This window comes from Planococcus citri, chromosome 2 (assembly GCF_950023065.1).
Source record: "Planococcus citri chromosome 2, ihPlaCitr1.1, whole genome shotgun sequence".
NCBI lineage: Eukaryota > Metazoa > Arthropoda > Insecta > Hemiptera > Pseudococcidae > Planococcus > Planococcus citri.
The window spans coordinates 4,634,706-4,652,401 of record NC_088678.1 but is presented as its reverse complement, the minus strand read 5'-3'; the positions used below and the strand labels follow the sequence as shown (position 1 = coordinate 4,652,401).

Sequence of the window (17,696 nt, the reverse complement as noted above, 5' to 3'; positions counted from 1 at the left end):
ATTTTCACAAAATTTCATCAAATGGAGATGGAAAGCTGAAATTTACTCTACACTCCAATTTTAACACCCTCCGAAGACGACTTCAGGTGGGTTCAAGTCATTTTAGAGCCTCCAGCGACTTTTTTAAAAATTACTGGAATCTCCAGTAGATTTTTGAAATTTGAAATTCCCGCAACATTAATTTATCAAGCGGAGTTGGAAAGCTGAAATTTACTTCGCACACTACATGGTGGTTTCAAATGGTTTTGAAGCGTCCAACAACTTTTAGGAAATTTCAAATTTCCAAAAAAAAGTCATAATACAAGCTTTTAAAAAGTTGCTGGAGGCGCCAAAACGACTTGAAATCCCCCTGCAGTCAACTTCGTAGCGTATTGAAATTAGTTTGCAGAATGAATTTCGACTCTCCATCTTAGTTTGATGAAATTTTGGGGAAATTTCAGGTTTCAAAAATCTACTGGAGGCTCCAGTAATTTTCAAAAAAGTCGTTGGAGGCTCTAAAATGACTTGAACCCACCTGAAGTCGTCTTCGGAGGGTGTTAAAATTGGAGTGTAGAGTAAGTTTTAGCATTCCATCTCCATTTTTTGATGAAATTTTGTGAAAATTTAAAGTTTCAAAAATCTGCTGGAGGCTTCAGGAATTTTTAAAAACTCGCTGGAGGATCCAAAAAGACTTGAAATTCACCTGCAGTACTTCATAGCGTATTGAAATTAGTTCGCGGAATGAATTTCAGTTTTACAACTCCAATTTGATGGAATTTTAAGGGAATTTCGAGTTTCAAAAATCTGCTGGAGGCTCCAGAACTGCTCAAAACGGGTTGAAACCGTTTCCAATCGATTTGGCATGTCGAAAATAGGGTATATCCCAAATTTCAGCTTTCTCGGTCAATTTGGTAAAATTTTGATTTTTTCCCTCATTTTTGGCCTAAATTGGATTTTCAAAAATTCACCAAAAATCAAAAAACGAATTTAAACACTTGAAATTTTGACAGGTGATAAAGTTTTGCGTGATCTTTCGATTTACTTTTGTAAAGTTTGAAAAAGTTCGTGCAAGTCCTATGTTTGCTTAAGATGTCCCCTTTAAGAAAAAAGTTGGCCCGGATGATCGGCGGGGGGGGGGGCTTGCAAGTACTCCTATTGTCATATGCCGGACTAAATGGTCGACGAGATGTCAGTGGAAAACCTATTCTTACAAAACGTTTTGTGAGTCCAAAATGAAAAAATTCAAAAATTGCTGAAAAAAAAAATCAACACACAAATTTGAGGGTTTTTGGACATGCTCTTTCAGAAAAAGGGTATTTCAAGAGTTTTAAAAAAAGCTGACATGTTGTATAGAGAATTTTTTTATCTAACTCATACGTTGGAAGAAAGTACCTACTCATCAAAATACACATTTGGTGGACAAATTTTTTACGTCTCCTTTTATCAGTCCGAAGTTTTAGGACGGTTCAAAGTTTCTTTTGCTAATTTTACCTCCACCACTGCGATAAAAAATCGTGTCGAAAGGTTCATCCTTCCTCTACACATTGCCAGTGGTACCTACCTAAATTTTACCCACCTTTTTTTTTAAAACTATACCGACCAAATCATGGTGAGAGACGGCAGGGATTGTTTCCATGACCCTGGGTATCCATTTAGCACCTATGATTGAAAATATGAACGAATTTTTCGAATAACTCACATCAGAACTGTCGAACGTGATTCAGTAGATACGATAGTCCATCAACAGCACCCTTGACGTACCTACACAATCATCAATTTAGAAATTGTTCCATCTTTTTCGTGAATAATTGCCTGCATTAAGTGAGTACCTTACCTATTTATTTATCACAGCTTGTATTGCTTTTGCTTTCGAATACTCAACACGATATAATTTTTATTAAATTTATGCCGAATTATGTTTCTTTTCGCTCTGAATTTTTTGAGTTTCAATTACCTACACAATTTTAATTGCTTTCATCGCTGATCAATAATTTTTATGAAAATGTTCACACATGTTGCAAAGTATTAAACTTTTATTGATCAATTTTCTCATTCAAGTACTAAAAACGCTCATTTTGAACAAAATTTTGTCTTCGTTTTAAAATAATGAAAAATCAATTACTGTTTTGACATTTTCTCGAATTTTTCAGAGGATTCCGCACCGTAATTTATGAATTGTTTGATATTTTTGGCGAGCGCAGCCCTGAATACTTCGTTGAAATACCTAATAATTTATTGTTTTAATTTTTGTTTTCTGACAGAAAACGGTGCACTTATTTTAATTTTGAAAACATATCTCACAAAATGGAGGAGATTAGTGAAAAAATTCTCGATATCGTGAGCGACGTTAAACATACTGTGACCAAGGTTGCAGATGTCGTGTCTAAGGTTGCAGATGTCGTATCTGAAGCTGCAGAAGATGTGGCTGATTATTTAGAAGGACAAAATGAGACAGAAAGCGAAGGACAGTCACCGTCAGAGGTATGTAGCTTTTATAAAAAACTTACTTTTTTCAGAAAAAAACACAAGGAAACATGTAGCCTATACATTCCCTTTTGCGATACTTACTTCTATACTATAAAAACCAAAAAGAAAAATTAAAACCTCAAAATTCTACAGGAAACTTCGTCAACCGAAGAACCCATCGACTCAACCGAAGCTGAAGACGATTCAAGTCAGAGCATTCAAGATGACAACGAATAATCAGGTGGATGCATTCGTTAAATACGAGCTAACAAAACTTACTCTCCACCTTTCTCAGTTTCTTTGTGGAATTAATAATATTCTTTAAATTTAATTTATATTTTTACCAATCAGGTTGCAGAAAATGAGAAAAAATTATCAAGATTATTTTTGCTTAACCTATATCTACCTACTTATTGTAAACTCATTCGTGCATAATAATTGTACGGTTTTTATTTATTTTTAGCTGCATTTTTGTATGATTTTTCACCCACAATAAACTTGTTTTAAAGTTCATGCGATTAATACCTACAAATTACTTTTAAAAAAAGAAAAAGTTCTACGAAAAGGACCTCAAATTTGAGACCAGGGGTCCTAAAATCAACATAGGTACTTGAAAAAATTTTGGAAAACTATTTTTTGTTTTTTAAATTGTAGGTATTATAAACTGAAATTGAAAATGTTAACCAATCTGGTTCGATTTGGTCTATAAGAGGCCAAGATATGCCTCAAAAACAAAATTTTTAGACCCCCTCCAAAGTTCTTCGAATTTCCTAGAGAGCTGTTTTTTTTGGCTGGAAATTTTTCAACGAGTACTTTACCGGAAAAATGTAGCGAAGGATTAATTTTTATTCCAGGAGCATCAAATTCGGTAGTTGGGGTCCTAAAATTAGCATGCAAAATTTTTTTCTTCTAAATTTACCTGTTTTAAATTGAAATAAAAAATTGAAACTAATTTGATTCCATTTGATTCATAAGAGACTGAGACTTGGCCCCCAAAAACCAAATTTTAGGACCCCTACAAACTTCTGCGAATTTTCATATCATTTTTCTAGACGAAAGTTGTTCTCAACTAATGTATAAATAATGCAGGAAAAACAATGCGAAAGACATGTGATTTCAGGGGCATCAAATCTGGGAAAATAAATCAAGGTCGGCTCAAAAACTTTTGGATTTTTTTTTTTTAGAAAATTCGATTCAACATAGAATCTACTCGTATAAGTATTTAAACCTATTTGGTCACCTACGGGCCCACTTATGCCCCAATAAACAAATTTTTGGACTCTCTTAAAAGTTATAAGAAATTATTCATTCAACGCCTATTAAAACCATCAAGCTGATTTAAAAAAAAAAAAAATGCAAATCTCGATGTACATATCTGTGAATTTGTCCGATTTTGATTTTAGGGACCTCAAATTTCAAATCAGGGGTCCTAAAATCAACATGCAAAAATATTGGATTTTTTTACAAATCACATTCCAACTTAAATCAAATTTCAATCGATTCGGCTTCAATTACATTACATGCATAGGTAAAGCTAGAAAGCTGACTTTTGTTAATCAAGGCGTGTGCGACATGAATCGAAATCCACGAGTTGGTGGAAAACTTTTCGAATAGAATTAGGTATCCCAAATTCGCTATAAATTTACATTCGATTGTAGCAGTTACTGAACATCAGAAATCTGCCGTTCCTATAACAAAAAAAAACAAAAAAAAATGTTCCAATAAGGTGTATAATTAATTAAAAAAATATACCTACTATTTCCATCACCTTTGCAGTTAGGCTGGCTAAAAGTTTAAAATAATATTCATTTTAAAGCAACACAAAATAAACACCTTCAGCACGCGGCGGCGTTGAATTGTAAATGGAAAACATCTCGTTGAAAACGGCTAAGCTGCGGGTTATTTTCGTTTTCAAGCAAAAGGTGGTATTAAGTGTTTATCTTGAATGAACTGCGTTAAATTAGCTTTGAGTTTGACGGAATTGCCGAAAATAAATTTTTCAAATACTTATTTTTATATTTACTGTATAATTTAGATCGAAGGTAGGTAGGTAGGTAGGTAGGTAGGTATATAAACTTCCAAGGTGTGTATTTCGATGAAAATTCACATCGAAAAAATCTGCGAATGCCTATCTACCTTTTGCTGCTCCGGGTTCTCTTTATTTTTGCACTTGTTTACTTTGTATGCTGTAGTTGGTATAGGCTCGTTTTTCGGTATGTTTTGTTGGGAAAGAGAAAAATGTACAGTAGGGCAGAGCAAACTTTCAGCACGACTTCGATGTGATTCGTTTTTATAATAAATTGAACTACTTACTTATAGTTCCTCGTCTAGTTCAAAAATTAATACGTTGGCATAACTCGCTGCGTAGGATAAGTTTTAGATGTCTTGGCGTTTTTCTTCGGATAGTAGGTATTTTTTAATCATCTCTCATTGAAAAGTAATTCTAAATACCATATTTTTCGTTATTTCATTACTCGAAAGATATTAGTGGTTGAGTAAAACTTTATACCAACATTTCACGTGTTCTTTGCCTTAAAAGTTTTAATGCATTTTGAAATATTATTTTCAACTTTTGCAGACGAAATGTTTTAAAATTTCATCAGACCGGCGAATACTTTTCATTCATTCAATATCTATACTTACGTTGTGTTGTCTGTGCTTTTATATGCAGCAGAAAATACTCGAGCGATGGTATGAATTTTCATATGTACATACGAGTAGGTATAATATCTCCTAGACTAAGAGTAGGTAAGTCTCTATATAACAGAGTAATAAAATTTGCTCATCTAGAATGGTCATAAATGGTGTTAACCATAACCATAAGCCATTAAGTGTATTGCATTTTGGGACGCGGTACGAAGCTGTTTCAAAAAACAACCATTGCGCTATTAGCTTACCTACCTACAACCTGAGGCAATTCCATTCTCTAATGGAGAATTGTTTAGTATAAACGTAGGCTATGTAGGCTCATTTGTGATATGTTTAAATGAACGAATCGTTTTTGAAGATGAAATTCAACTCGTTTCATGGAATGATTTTTGCTTTATATTTACATTAAGTTGGCGACGAAACAAGTTTTCGCATTATATGTATACCTTATTTTCGGTTCTAAAAAAAAAACTTAAGATGGTATATTTTTCGTTTTTATTAAGGAATTCTTCAAGCTCGCATTTCTTACTCATCCCAATAGCTAGATTGATTCATAATCCCCAAAAAATACAACCTTGAAAATTTCAGATCAAAAAGTTTATTTTGACCCGTACCCCAAAGCCACATTTTCTTTCAATGAGAATGATGAAAACTTTTTTTTCAGCATTGTATTCGAAACACCTCGTTTCTACTTTAAAATCCCAAAATACATATCCAAAATGTGTAATTGTGTACATGCTTCATTACAATGCATTTCAGACCAGGAAGCGTTGGGTGGGGGGCGGGGCGGGAGAGATGGGCCCCACAAATTGAGACCAAAAATGAAAAAATTCTATGTGCATATTGACTTCTTGAATTATACATATGAGTGAGAAATGCAAGTTCCTAAGAATGATTTTGATCCCGTGTGACCCTTTTTTGGGAATGAGGGGGAGGGGGAGGGGGAGGGGATGAGGGTCAGGTGCCCCAATTTTGGCCAAATTTTTGTAAAAAAAAATGATGGCTATTGCGGTGGGCCTCATTTTGAAAAAAACGGGCGCGAGGTCAAAAATTTTGATATTTTTCGACGTTTTGAGCTCATACCACAGAATTATCACCAAGATGATCATCACCAATATTACAACCAGAATTATCACTGAAAATATCTCCAAAATTATCACCAGAGAGGATCACTAAAATTATAACCAAGATGATCACCAAAATTATCCTCAAAATTATGACTGAGGTGACCAAGTTGATCACCAAGATTAAACCATCGGCGAAACTATCACGAAATTCATCACCAGATGATCACCCAAAGCATCACCAAAATTATCACCAAGATTGAATCATCACCAAGATTGAATCATCACCAAGATAATCACCAGAATTATCCTCAAAATTATCACTGAGGTGATCACCAAGAGGATCGCCAGACTCATCACCAAGATGATCACCACCAATATTCTCCCCATAAATGTCACCAAAATCATCACTAAAATCATCACCAATAGGATCACCAAGATTAAACCATCAGCAAAATTATCACGAAATTCATCACCAGATGATCACCAAAATCATCACTAAAATCATCACTGACCAAGAGTATCACCAGAATTATCACTAAAAATATCCCCAAAATCATCATCAAAATCAACATCAAGATGATCACTAAAATTATCTTCAAAATCATCGTTGAGAGGATCACCAGATCATTACCAAAGATGATCGCCACCAATATTATCACCATAAATGTCACCAAAATCATCATTAAAATCATCACCAATAGGATCACCAAGATTAAACCATCAGCAAAATTATCACGAAATTCGTCACCAGATGATCACCAAAATGATCACTAAAATCATCACTGACCAAGAGTATCACCAGAAGCATCACCAAGATGATCACCACTAATATCATCACCAGAATCATCACTAAAAATATCCCCAAAATTATCATCAAAATCAACATCAAGATGATCACTAAAATTATCTTCAAAATCATCACTGAGAGGATCACCAGGATCATTACCAGGATGATCTCCAGTTCTCCACCAATATTATCACCAGAAATGTCACCAAAAACATCACCAATAGTATTATCACCAAGAATGAACCATTAAGGAAATAATCATGAAATTCATCATCAGCAGATGATCACCAAAATTAGCACCAAGGTGATCACTAATATTATCACCAAGATTGATCCATCACCATCATTATCACCAACATGATCACCCAGAATATCACCACAATCATCATGAAGATGATCACCACCAGTATCATAACCAGAGTTTTCATAAAAAATGTTCCCAAAATCATCACCAGAGAGCATCACCAAAATTATCACCTAGATGATCACCAATATTATCACCAAGATTGAACCATCACCATAACTATCACCAATGTGATCACCAACAGTATCACCAGAATCATCACCAAAAATAATCACCACCAATATCATCCAAATTATCACTGAAAATATCCCCCAAATTATCTCCAAGATGATCACCAAAATTATCCTCAAAATTATCACTGAGGTGATCACCAAAAGTATCACCAGAATAATCACCGAGATGATCACCAAAATTATCCTCAAAATTATCACTGAGGTGATCACCATAAGTATCACCAGAATAATCACCAAGATTATCACCAGAATTATCACCAAAATGATCACCAAGATAAACCATCAGCGAAATTATCACTAAATTCATCGCCATATTGAACCATCACCATAATTATGACCAACGTTATCACCAAGAGGATCACCAAGGATTGGGATTTTTACATATTATAACTTGGAACCTGTTCTAATAAGTATATAAAATTAAGTCAAACTTGGGGAATGGGGGTTTTTTGAGAGCTCAAATTGACCCCTAAAAGTGAGGAGGGCCATAGTTGAAAATTACAAAAAGGTAATATTTTTGAAAGGGCGTAATATGGCGCTATATAGATAAAAACAGTTCAAAATCGTACCATTGAGTAATACCCTCAATATGATCAACATGTCCAAATTTCAGCTTCCTAGGTCATCCCCACCTCATTTAAGATGGAAAAACTTTCATTTCTCTTATATTTTTGACCCCCTCCCACCCCTAAAATCGACCTAGGGGGCTCACCTTTTCAGCATACAATGGGACTAATGGTAGGGCACCATTTGAGTGACTTTTGCAGGTTTCAACTTTCTGACCCCATTTGACCCCTCTTTGGGATCAAAAAAAGTGGATTTTGGGGTTAATTACGTTTTTTTTTTTTTTTTACTTTTAGAAAGGGTTCGCATTTTTTCCAGTACGATGGCAGGATGTTCCTAAAGTGCTTTTTGCTGTTTTCAACTTTCTGACCCCTATTAGACTTCTTTCTGGGGTCAAAAAAGTAAATTTTTTCGTTTTTAAGCATGTTTTTCGATTTTTAGGACAACCTGTAGCTTCTCGAAATTGACCTGGGCAGTATAAATTTTTACAGTAGGTACATTGGGAAAGTGTCGCTGAAGTGCCTTGTGCAAGTTTCAACTTTCCTACACTATTTTCCTTATTTTTATAGTAAAAAAAATAACTTATAGTTTAGGTATTTTCCTGCACGGGAAAGAAGGGAATTGGGCGAAGCTCAATGGGTGGGTGGGATGCAGAAGGAGAAGGACGAAGTCCCCCCGCGAACATGAATAAAAAACATTCGAAAAATCTTCATCTCTTCTCTTCTCTTCAAAATCTAATCACGATAACGAGGTAGGTATTTCAGGTGATAAATGCCATGTACATAGGTATAATTTCTACGACGTTTCAGACCCAAGTCACGACGATTTTCAATTACGAACAATTAACGAGACATGCAAACATACAGGTAACCAGATATAGTCCAACGGTGTGGAAAAAATTTGCAAACTACATTGAAATAGCTTCTGTCTACTCAACCTTATGGGCGGGGTGAGGGGTGAGGGGGGTGGGAGAGGAATTCTATCAACTACATTTTTATGACCCTGCACTTCGACGACTACAACCGGAAACCGGCTCGGCGCCGTTCAACGTGACAACTCGTTATCACCTAGTAGCGAATTTTTTCGAGCGAATTTAGTCGAGTGTCGAGTGATTGTGATCGATTTGTGAACAACTGGTTGCGATTGGTGAAATTTACTCGAGTATTGTGACTACTTTGATTATTTGAGTGTTCAAATACTTCATTATCTATCTTTTCGTAAGTCGTCAATAATTACGTAGTGTGTATTTAATTATCTATCTACATGGATACAGGAGTGGAAAAAACAATTTTGATAATATCGTATAAACATTTATTTTGTATAATTGGATCATCGAATCCATATCGAAAATTATATTCGATTTTCGTGACTTATGAACTCGCATCATTATCTTGATAAAACATAGACAGGATGCACTCCAATTATCATCGGTGCATTTTACATTAATTTTTCCTCTCCTCTGTCCATATCGTAAATAAATACACACCTTTTTAGCATAATTTTATTTTTTCTTTCATGACGTTATTTATTGTTTTTTCCGTATATTTTTACGATTCGAATTTGCAATACAAATAATGGCAATTGACATGTGATTCTTATCAATGAGTGATTGACATTTATTAATTCATCTATGCACTGCATGGGTTTTAAATACCGATACACATGTTCTTCTGTTACATTTTACAGTTAACAAGTGCATAGGTGCTTATGAATAAAACGTTTCGTTTGGTATAAGTTTAGCATATCATAATTTACTGAAGTACGAGGTAAGTAAGTATGTACCTATACTTGTGTTTGGTGTGAAGTTTCATTCGCTTATTTTTTTCTAATCATTCGACTCAACCAGAGGAGACTTTTGAGATTCTTAAAATGCATATTAGAATTAGATTATTTTCTACCTACTTATTACAAATCAAACAGAAAAATCTTGGCGAGATTTTAAAGAAAAGAAGAAAATTGCTTTCCTACTTTTTATGTGCATGAACAATCCAATGTAGTTAAACTTTTAAAAATCGCTCCAACACCACCAGTCAAAATTTACAGGGGTTGAAATGCATTTTCCAATTTTTGGTGAATTTTTAAAAATTTGAATTATGGCCAAAATTACAAAAAATCAAAATTTTAGCAAATTAACCTACAAAGCTGAAATTTGGTTTAGGTATATCCTGTTTTCGACCTGCGGCGGCCGAGTCGATTGGTGACAATTTCGAACAATTCTGGAGCCTCCATGGGATTTTGATTTTTTTTTCATTTTTTCAAAAATAATAAATCAAGAGAATTTTGAATTTGAAGGAACTCAGTACGATTTTGAAAATATGAGCCTAACTTTCTTGAATGAAACAATGAAATAGTAACACCATGATTAATAGGTGCTGAATTTAATTTTCACCCTATTTACAGAGATTTTTCGAAAATTGGAGAAAACGAAAATCCCCTGGAGGCTCCAGAACCGTTCGAAACCGTCACCAATCGACTTGGGAGGTCAAAAATAGGGTATAAACCAAATTTCAACTGTCTCGGTCAATTCGCTAAAATTTTTATTTTTTCTAATAAGTATTTTTGACTCAAATCCGAATTTTTAAAAATTCATCAAAAATCAAAAAATGAACTCCAGCGCATAAAACTTTGCCTGGTGGTGTATTTTGGGGTCCTCTCCTTTGGATTCCATTTAATTCGTTCAGTTCAAAATTTTTTGTACCGGTTGGAATAGGTACATTCCCTTGTTAGGGCGCATAACGAAAAAAAAAGTCGACGAATTTCGATTGAATTCACCAAAGACCTTCATTTTGAGTTGAAAAATACTTGGTAAAAAAATCTTGTCCTTGGAGATGATGAATGGGCTCTCAAAGAGGGGACATTTTCGTAGAAATCGGTGTTTTTTTCGCTCCTAGCTGTCGCTATACCTACCCATTACCCAACCTGTTTTGGGAAAAATGTCTCCAACCCAAATGTAAGTACGTATTTGAGATTCTTCCGCGTCGATCTGTGCTATTTTCGTCAAAATCCAAGACCACTTTTAGAGTCCTACTGAGCGTTTGAAAATTTATTCTTCTTAAATATTCGCATTATGTGGCTACAATATTGAAAGCTATTAACCTTGAAACTGCAGAAATATTTTAAACGCAGTGGTGCAATTTTTTTAGCCATTAGGTATTGCCAACTTGAAGAATCCAAACCAATTATCTGATATGGGGAGGGGGGGAGAGGTGCGATTAAAGTTATCAGTCCAGTTCATACGCGGTTTTTCAGGAGCGCTTGCGTTTAATCACGTTCTTCTGTTCTTCGGCAAATCTGAGTTAAACATGGTCTTGAAAAACGGTTCTTGCATTGCTTTGTGTGAACATTCACTTCGTAAAAAATGGTTTTTACAGTGATTTATTCGTTCGCGTTGCGATAAAACGTGCTCATTTTTTCATTTTTCGTTATTTCGATTTTCAAATCAATCTGGAGGCGAAACAAAGCGTTCTACGTGAAAAATACATGCACCAAAATTGTAGAGAATTAAATTTCCAACAACCTAGAAACGATTTATTTTTCTCCAGAATGCGTAGTTTTTCCATTTTTCTCAAAAAATAGAAATTTGACGATATCATCATAAGATTTCTGTTTTCAAATCTTTCATTTTTCCCAAAACAGGTTGGATGGTGACAGGAGCAAAAATACCACGATTTTTTTCGAAAATTCCTCCCTTTGAGAGACCCTTCCAGAGCTAATATTTTTTCCTGAGTAAGTTTCAACTCAAAATCAAGGTCTTTGCTAAATTTGGCCAAAATCCGCCGACTTTTTTGATTTTAACACAAGTTTATACAATTACTTATTTACGACATAATTTTGTTATAGAAAATAAATCTGGCAGGTGGGATGCAACTAATGAAGTATTGACCCTTAAAATTTTTTCATTTCTCAAATAAATTCTACAAAATAATAATTTTTTAAATACTCATTTCAAATTTTGATTTTTGATCTGCTACTTATCAACTTTTTAAAAACTTTTCGATGAAACGTCCTTTGACAGTAAATCCCAAATTCACGTTAGTTACTGGAAGATGAATACAACAATGGGAAATTCAGAAAACCCAGCTTTGTCATTTCAATATTTTTTCCACACTTCCGAGCTTTAATTTCGAGATAAAAATGATCGAATAATTTTTCACACTAAAACATATTATCAAATTGGCCTGATACACGGTACGAATCATACAATGTGAAAACCACATTGTATGATTTTGAGGAAATTATGTACGATTTTTCTGATGATTCAAGGAGTTATCAAAATACATGAATTAAAGCTTGAAAAATACCAAAAAACTAGTTCCGTTTAAAAAGCACAGAGATAGGTAGATACGAATAATAAGTATCTACATGGAATTAACAATAGGTACCTAATGTAAAAACCGTATTGTAAATAATTACGAGAAAATGTATATTTTATTGATATTTTTTTTTCTGATAATGTTACGTTGTTCAGATAGCATCCGCATACGAAATCTATTAAAGTGACTAATTTTTTAGATTAGGTAGCAGTTTTTATACGAGAGGAAAACGTGAAAATTGTGGCGCATTAACTGTATCGTGCGAGCTGCTGAACGGTGTTCACTTGGTATTCTGATTTTGAAAGTCGATCTATTGATTAATTTGCTATAATTATTTACATACGTATTATCAAGTAAGTACTCGTTTATATGTGTAGCCCTATCGACTGCTGCTTTGCTTATTCTTTTTAAATCGTATAGTATAGGCATTAAATTTTTTTTTTTTTTAAACAATTACCTACCTATTGCCAAACGAAAATATTTAAGAAAATTTTCGTAACGTTCTTCTTATTCCAATATCGACGCAAAATACTCAACAAAACTCCAATAGCAACATCGAATTAACAAACGAATTTATTTTCGTAAATAAAACAAAAATGATGAAGCAGGTTCAATGAACCTGAAGTGGTACGATCAATGATCATAGGTAGATACGATTTTAATACGTTCCGCTAAGGAGTTCTAACAAAGACAATGAACTTGAATAAATAAAAATAAACCCGAACGAATTAAACTCAAATTTTAGATTTAAATAAAAAATCAATAACGTAATAACGTACTTAACAACTGTAACGTAACACAACACTTCTCATAAGTCATTATCAATTAAAGTAAAATTTTTCAAATTTTTGGCCTGGAAATTTACCTAATTCTCCACAATTTTGGTTCTCATTATTTTTGTTGCGAAATTTTTCCTTCAGTTTTCAGAATGCTTCGATGCTTCAAACTACCTAACATTTGTTGATTTGAAATTTCTTTTCATAGCCTGCCCAAGCTTCGAACCTGATTGCTCGAAACTGCTAAAACTCGGAGGAAAACTGATTCTAGCATTTCAATAAAAGCACCTATCTATGTAATTGTGTAATATTGAGAGTAGGTACCCAGTTTCGAAAAAATTTTCAAGAATTTTTCAAGTCAAGTTGAGCTTATTTGAGAGCTCATTTTTAAAATTCTTACGAAATTTCAAAGTTAGTACTAATTTTTAAAAAATGGGGGGAAAATCCAAGAAGCATACATGTTTATGATATTTACAACTTATGAACTATTTGTGAGAAACTCTGTGTCCTTGATTGTTTTCCTTACGTTAGTTTTAAAAATTGGTTGAGCTTTTGAAGATAACACCATTACCGTAATTAATTACCTATCTTTTTGCTATAGAATGGGTTTCGACGAAGTTTTCCAATACGTTATTGAGATTTTCCAGAATCCAAATAAGTCAACCATCGATAGAACGGTGAGAACGGTCACCAATGGAACAAGTACTCCTAATGAGCAACCATCTGATGCTAGAACGGAAACTAGATCGAACGATACAACTGATGGAACCCCCCCAAAAAACAAGACGATTCCGCAAGATTTCGTAAACGCCGTTACACCGACATTAAACCTCACCAAGAAAGAATGTTTTGAAATCTTAAATCAAGTCCATCGAAAATACGCCCAACCTTTGATTGTAGAATTCTTCTGTAAGATAGCAAGTCTCAAAATCTTTATTTCATATCTAAAGAAGTAGATTAAATAGGTACTTACCTATTAACAATTTTTTAAAACTTACAGACGGTAACCCGTCGAAAACGCAGGAGTTTTTTGACTACGCACGTGAAAAAGTCAATCTCGAATTACTCTACTACGCAATGATAACGCGGCATAAGTCATCGCGATGACGAGGCGAAAGTTGCTGTAAAAATATTGCTTTCCCACCTGGAAATCTACCCAGAAAAGTATTTCGATATGGATAAAATTAAAAAAGATGTCGAAAATAGCAATGGTGAAATTCTAAAGAACGGTACAGGAAAACCAAACGCGGTAAGGAAGATTACCTACTTGCGTATAGCTTATTACAAAATATTTATTAGTACCTATAGGTACTTAGATCAAAGCTCATTTTAATCTCAGCCATTACCTTCGCCTATTCGCAGATATTTGTGCACATAAATGATAATGAAACTTCAACCAATCAAGATCCGGATGTCTACTTCGCAAAAGATATTGGACTGAATTGGCACTATCGTCATTGGTATGAAGTTAACCCATTCCTCGAACTCGAGCAGCCACTTTTCCCAATGAATCTAAGTCGAGGAGAATTGTTCTATTACGAGCATCAACAATTGTTAGCAAGGTGAGCTCTTCCTTTATTACTTACCTACCTACTTCTTTCACGATTTTTACTTAGGTAGGTATAGGTACATGGTATTGTAGCAATGTTGAAAATCTTATTTTCAATTACTTATAACTTGTTCATGTATCACGTTCAGGTACAATTTCGAAAGACTATGCAATGGATTATCTGCAGTTGAATCATCTCAGTTTAATATAACCGAATTGGTAAGTTTTTATACGTACAAAAATCATTTCAAGTTCTTATGTAAATTGTTATTTATCGAATTACCTATGAAGATAGATTTTATCGGTCTTTCTAGTTTCAAAACAGGAGGGGCAACCCTCTTGAAAGGATAGAGCACTGTTGGATCTAGGTTGAGCACTTGGTCCGGATGTCAGTGCTGCAACCCCCCCTCAAAAAAATGTTGTTAGGACAAGTAAAATGGTAGCCCTAACTATGCAGTCAAAATTCAAGGAAAATGATGTTTTTCCCCCCAATCCTCACCATGCGGTGGGGGTATTTTATTATTAAAGAAAAAAACAATTATTAAAGAAAAAAACAATCTTAGACTAAGGGTTACTAGAATAAACACATATGTATCTAAATATAATTACAGCTTCACCCCAAGTCTAAGCAGGAAAGGAAAAGGGGAGAGGGGGAGGTGAGACGATTGTTCACCGCGGCCCAAACCCCTAGGCAGTTGACTAAGGCCCAGTTTGTCACTTCCCAGGTTTCGTTTCCACGCGTACCTGTTCTAATCATGACTGAGCCCCCAATCCGTTTCAGGGTGAAATTTGAAGGGGGAGTGATTTCACCTAGGGGTAATCCTAACAAGTTAGGTCCCCTATAGTTATTACCACTAGGTTTATTTGGACTTTTGTGGGCAGTTGGTGCACTTGCTTAGGGCTTCTCATCAACTACCCACAAGAAAAGATTGTTTTTTGTCTTATAAGTTTCATATTTAAAATTATAGATAAATATTATAGGTAGTATATTTTAGGATTATCTTAAGATCCTGGTAAATTATGTCCTGAGTATTTCATGTTTTGAATTTGGCTTCGGGCATAATTTGATTTACAGTTGACAATATTGGTTTTTGACATCTTGTTCAGGTAGTCACGTTTTCATGTTTGGTGGGAGGATGCAAACTCTCAGAGTCACTGTAAGGCCCTTGAAGCACTCTAGGAGCACTTGCTTACCTAGTGGCCATTCAAGCATCGATAAAGCCGTTCAGAGCACTCATTCCTCCCATACCCAATTTTTTTAAAAAATAAAGGCATCTAAGTTTTTGCCCCTCCAGAGAAATTTGAAATTTCTGGCTGGGCACTGGTGGTTCAAAGAAAGTCAAATTGCGGTTGTTTTCGAGTACAAAAAAGTTTAGCCCAGATGCCCATTTTTCTCGCTCTCTATTTTCCAAGCATCTAACCCCCTCCCCCTACTTGAAAATCCGTTCATCTCTTCACCTATTTGGTGGTACAAAAAAATGTTCAAACCAAAATTGTTTCTTGAAATCTTCTGTATAACTCGGTCAATATCAATTTTAATTGGGAGAAACCTTTGAGCTTAAAAGCTCAAAAAAAGCATTCTCAAAATCATCAAAATTAGTTTTTTTGGTTTTCCGCAAATAACCCCTCGATACCACAGGAAGGGGAGCAGCACAAACGTAGCACAAACGAATGCCATGTGTTTGAAGTCAATCGGTGGGGGGGGGGGCGGGGCGTGATCATCAAACATGCACCAAACCAAACCAATGCCGATTGAATTGAACTGAATTGAAATTTGGTTTTGGTATTTTTTTTGCGGCTTCGTGTCAATTGCGAGTCGATTTTTCATCAAAATTTCAGTCACATTAGTTCAATTTGAATCCATATAATTGTGTAAAATTGGAAGGTGATATTTTTCTGGGCATCGTCAATTTTTTTGGGTATATCAGCTCGCTACATCCGCTATTATAAAGGCTGTCACAGCTGGGTCAGATCAAGATCTGGAAAACGTTGGCAACTGATCAAATATGCGTAAAAGCAAGCCTGATCAGATATAATAACCACTAGGTACTTCCTAAACACGTAGAAATAGTTTTACCTGTTTATATGATGGTCGTTATACGACTCCATCAAATGAACTTGTTACTTAAATTGTGAATTTTAAAACAGAAACTTGAACAAGGAAGCAATGAAACTTCGTTCGCAGACCTAAGTAAAAGTTATGAGATGTCATTTATCTCTAATTTGGATAATACAGATCAAAAGTCGAAGGTAAAAATTGCTTACTTATAAAAAAAAAAAAAAAAAAAAAAAAACAGTTATAATAAGTTGAGATTTACCGAAGTGGCACATTACCTACTTGTTTTCTTCCTTTACAGGGATTATTGGACAATATTTTGCAAGCAGAAACAGCTCTACGAGATCCAATGTTTTATCGTCGATGCAAACATATGGATGACTCGTTTTATCAAAAGAAAAAAAATTTGAACCAATACACCGACGATGTAAGACTTGACTGCATTTTCAATACGATATGAGAAAAAATAACTCCCATTATAAACTCGAATATTTTTGCAGATACGATTCGAAGGTATTAATATTTCAAAAGTAGAAATACTACCTCAAATTCTTGAAACTTTTTGGGAAAAAGATGCGATTAATATCACACAAAAAATGGCACCCTCTGTATTTGAAAAAATTTACGCCGTTCACACCCACTTACAACATGAAGAATTCGAATACAAGATTGAGGTAGGTAATTGCATACCTACATATTTTCAAAATCCCATATCATTATTTTGATCAAAAATTTGAAAATTTTTCTATCCAGTAAACACGTTGTACAAAAACTTTGATCTGAACAATTTTTCATTCAATTTTCAGGTTGAAAATAACTTTACTGACAATGAGAATGTCTCAGGCACGGTGAGAATTTTCCTAGCTCCACATTCAGAGGAGAAAATTCCATACGAGGAAAAACGACGAACATTCGTGGAAATGGATAAGTTCGTATTCAATTGTGAGTATCTG

The 17,696-nt window shown here is 34.5% G+C and overlaps 1 protein-coding gene across 4 annotated transcripts in view; it reads left to right on the top strand.

The window, feature by feature from the left end:
- The first annotated feature begins 9,080 nt into the window (after nucleotides 1-9,080).
- Nucleotides 9,081-17,696, top strand: part of LOC135834272 (phenoloxidase subunit 1-like) — a 37,309-nt gene continuing 28,693 nt past the window's right edge. For all 4 annotated transcript variants that reach the window (XM_065348119.1, XM_065348117.1, XM_065348120.1 and 1 more), the window contains exons 1-10: nucleotides 9,081-9,266; nucleotides 12,562-12,715; nucleotides 13,740-14,047; nucleotides 14,139-14,387; nucleotides 14,501-14,700; nucleotides 14,837-14,906; nucleotides 16,836-16,937; nucleotides 17,045-17,170; nucleotides 17,244-17,417; nucleotides 17,550-17,685. In XM_065348119.1, coding sequence (XP_065204191.1) covers nucleotides 14,313-14,387; nucleotides 14,501-14,700; nucleotides 14,837-14,906; nucleotides 16,836-16,937; nucleotides 17,045-17,170; nucleotides 17,244-17,417; nucleotides 17,550-17,685 — 883 coding nt within the window. In that variant the 5' untranslated portion in view covers nucleotides 9,081-9,266; nucleotides 12,562-12,715; nucleotides 13,740-14,047; nucleotides 14,139-14,312. The remainder of the gene's footprint in view (nucleotides 9,267-12,561; nucleotides 12,716-13,739; nucleotides 14,048-14,138; nucleotides 14,388-14,500; nucleotides 14,701-14,836; nucleotides 14,907-16,835; nucleotides 16,938-17,044; nucleotides 17,171-17,243; nucleotides 17,418-17,549; nucleotides 17,686-17,696) is intronic.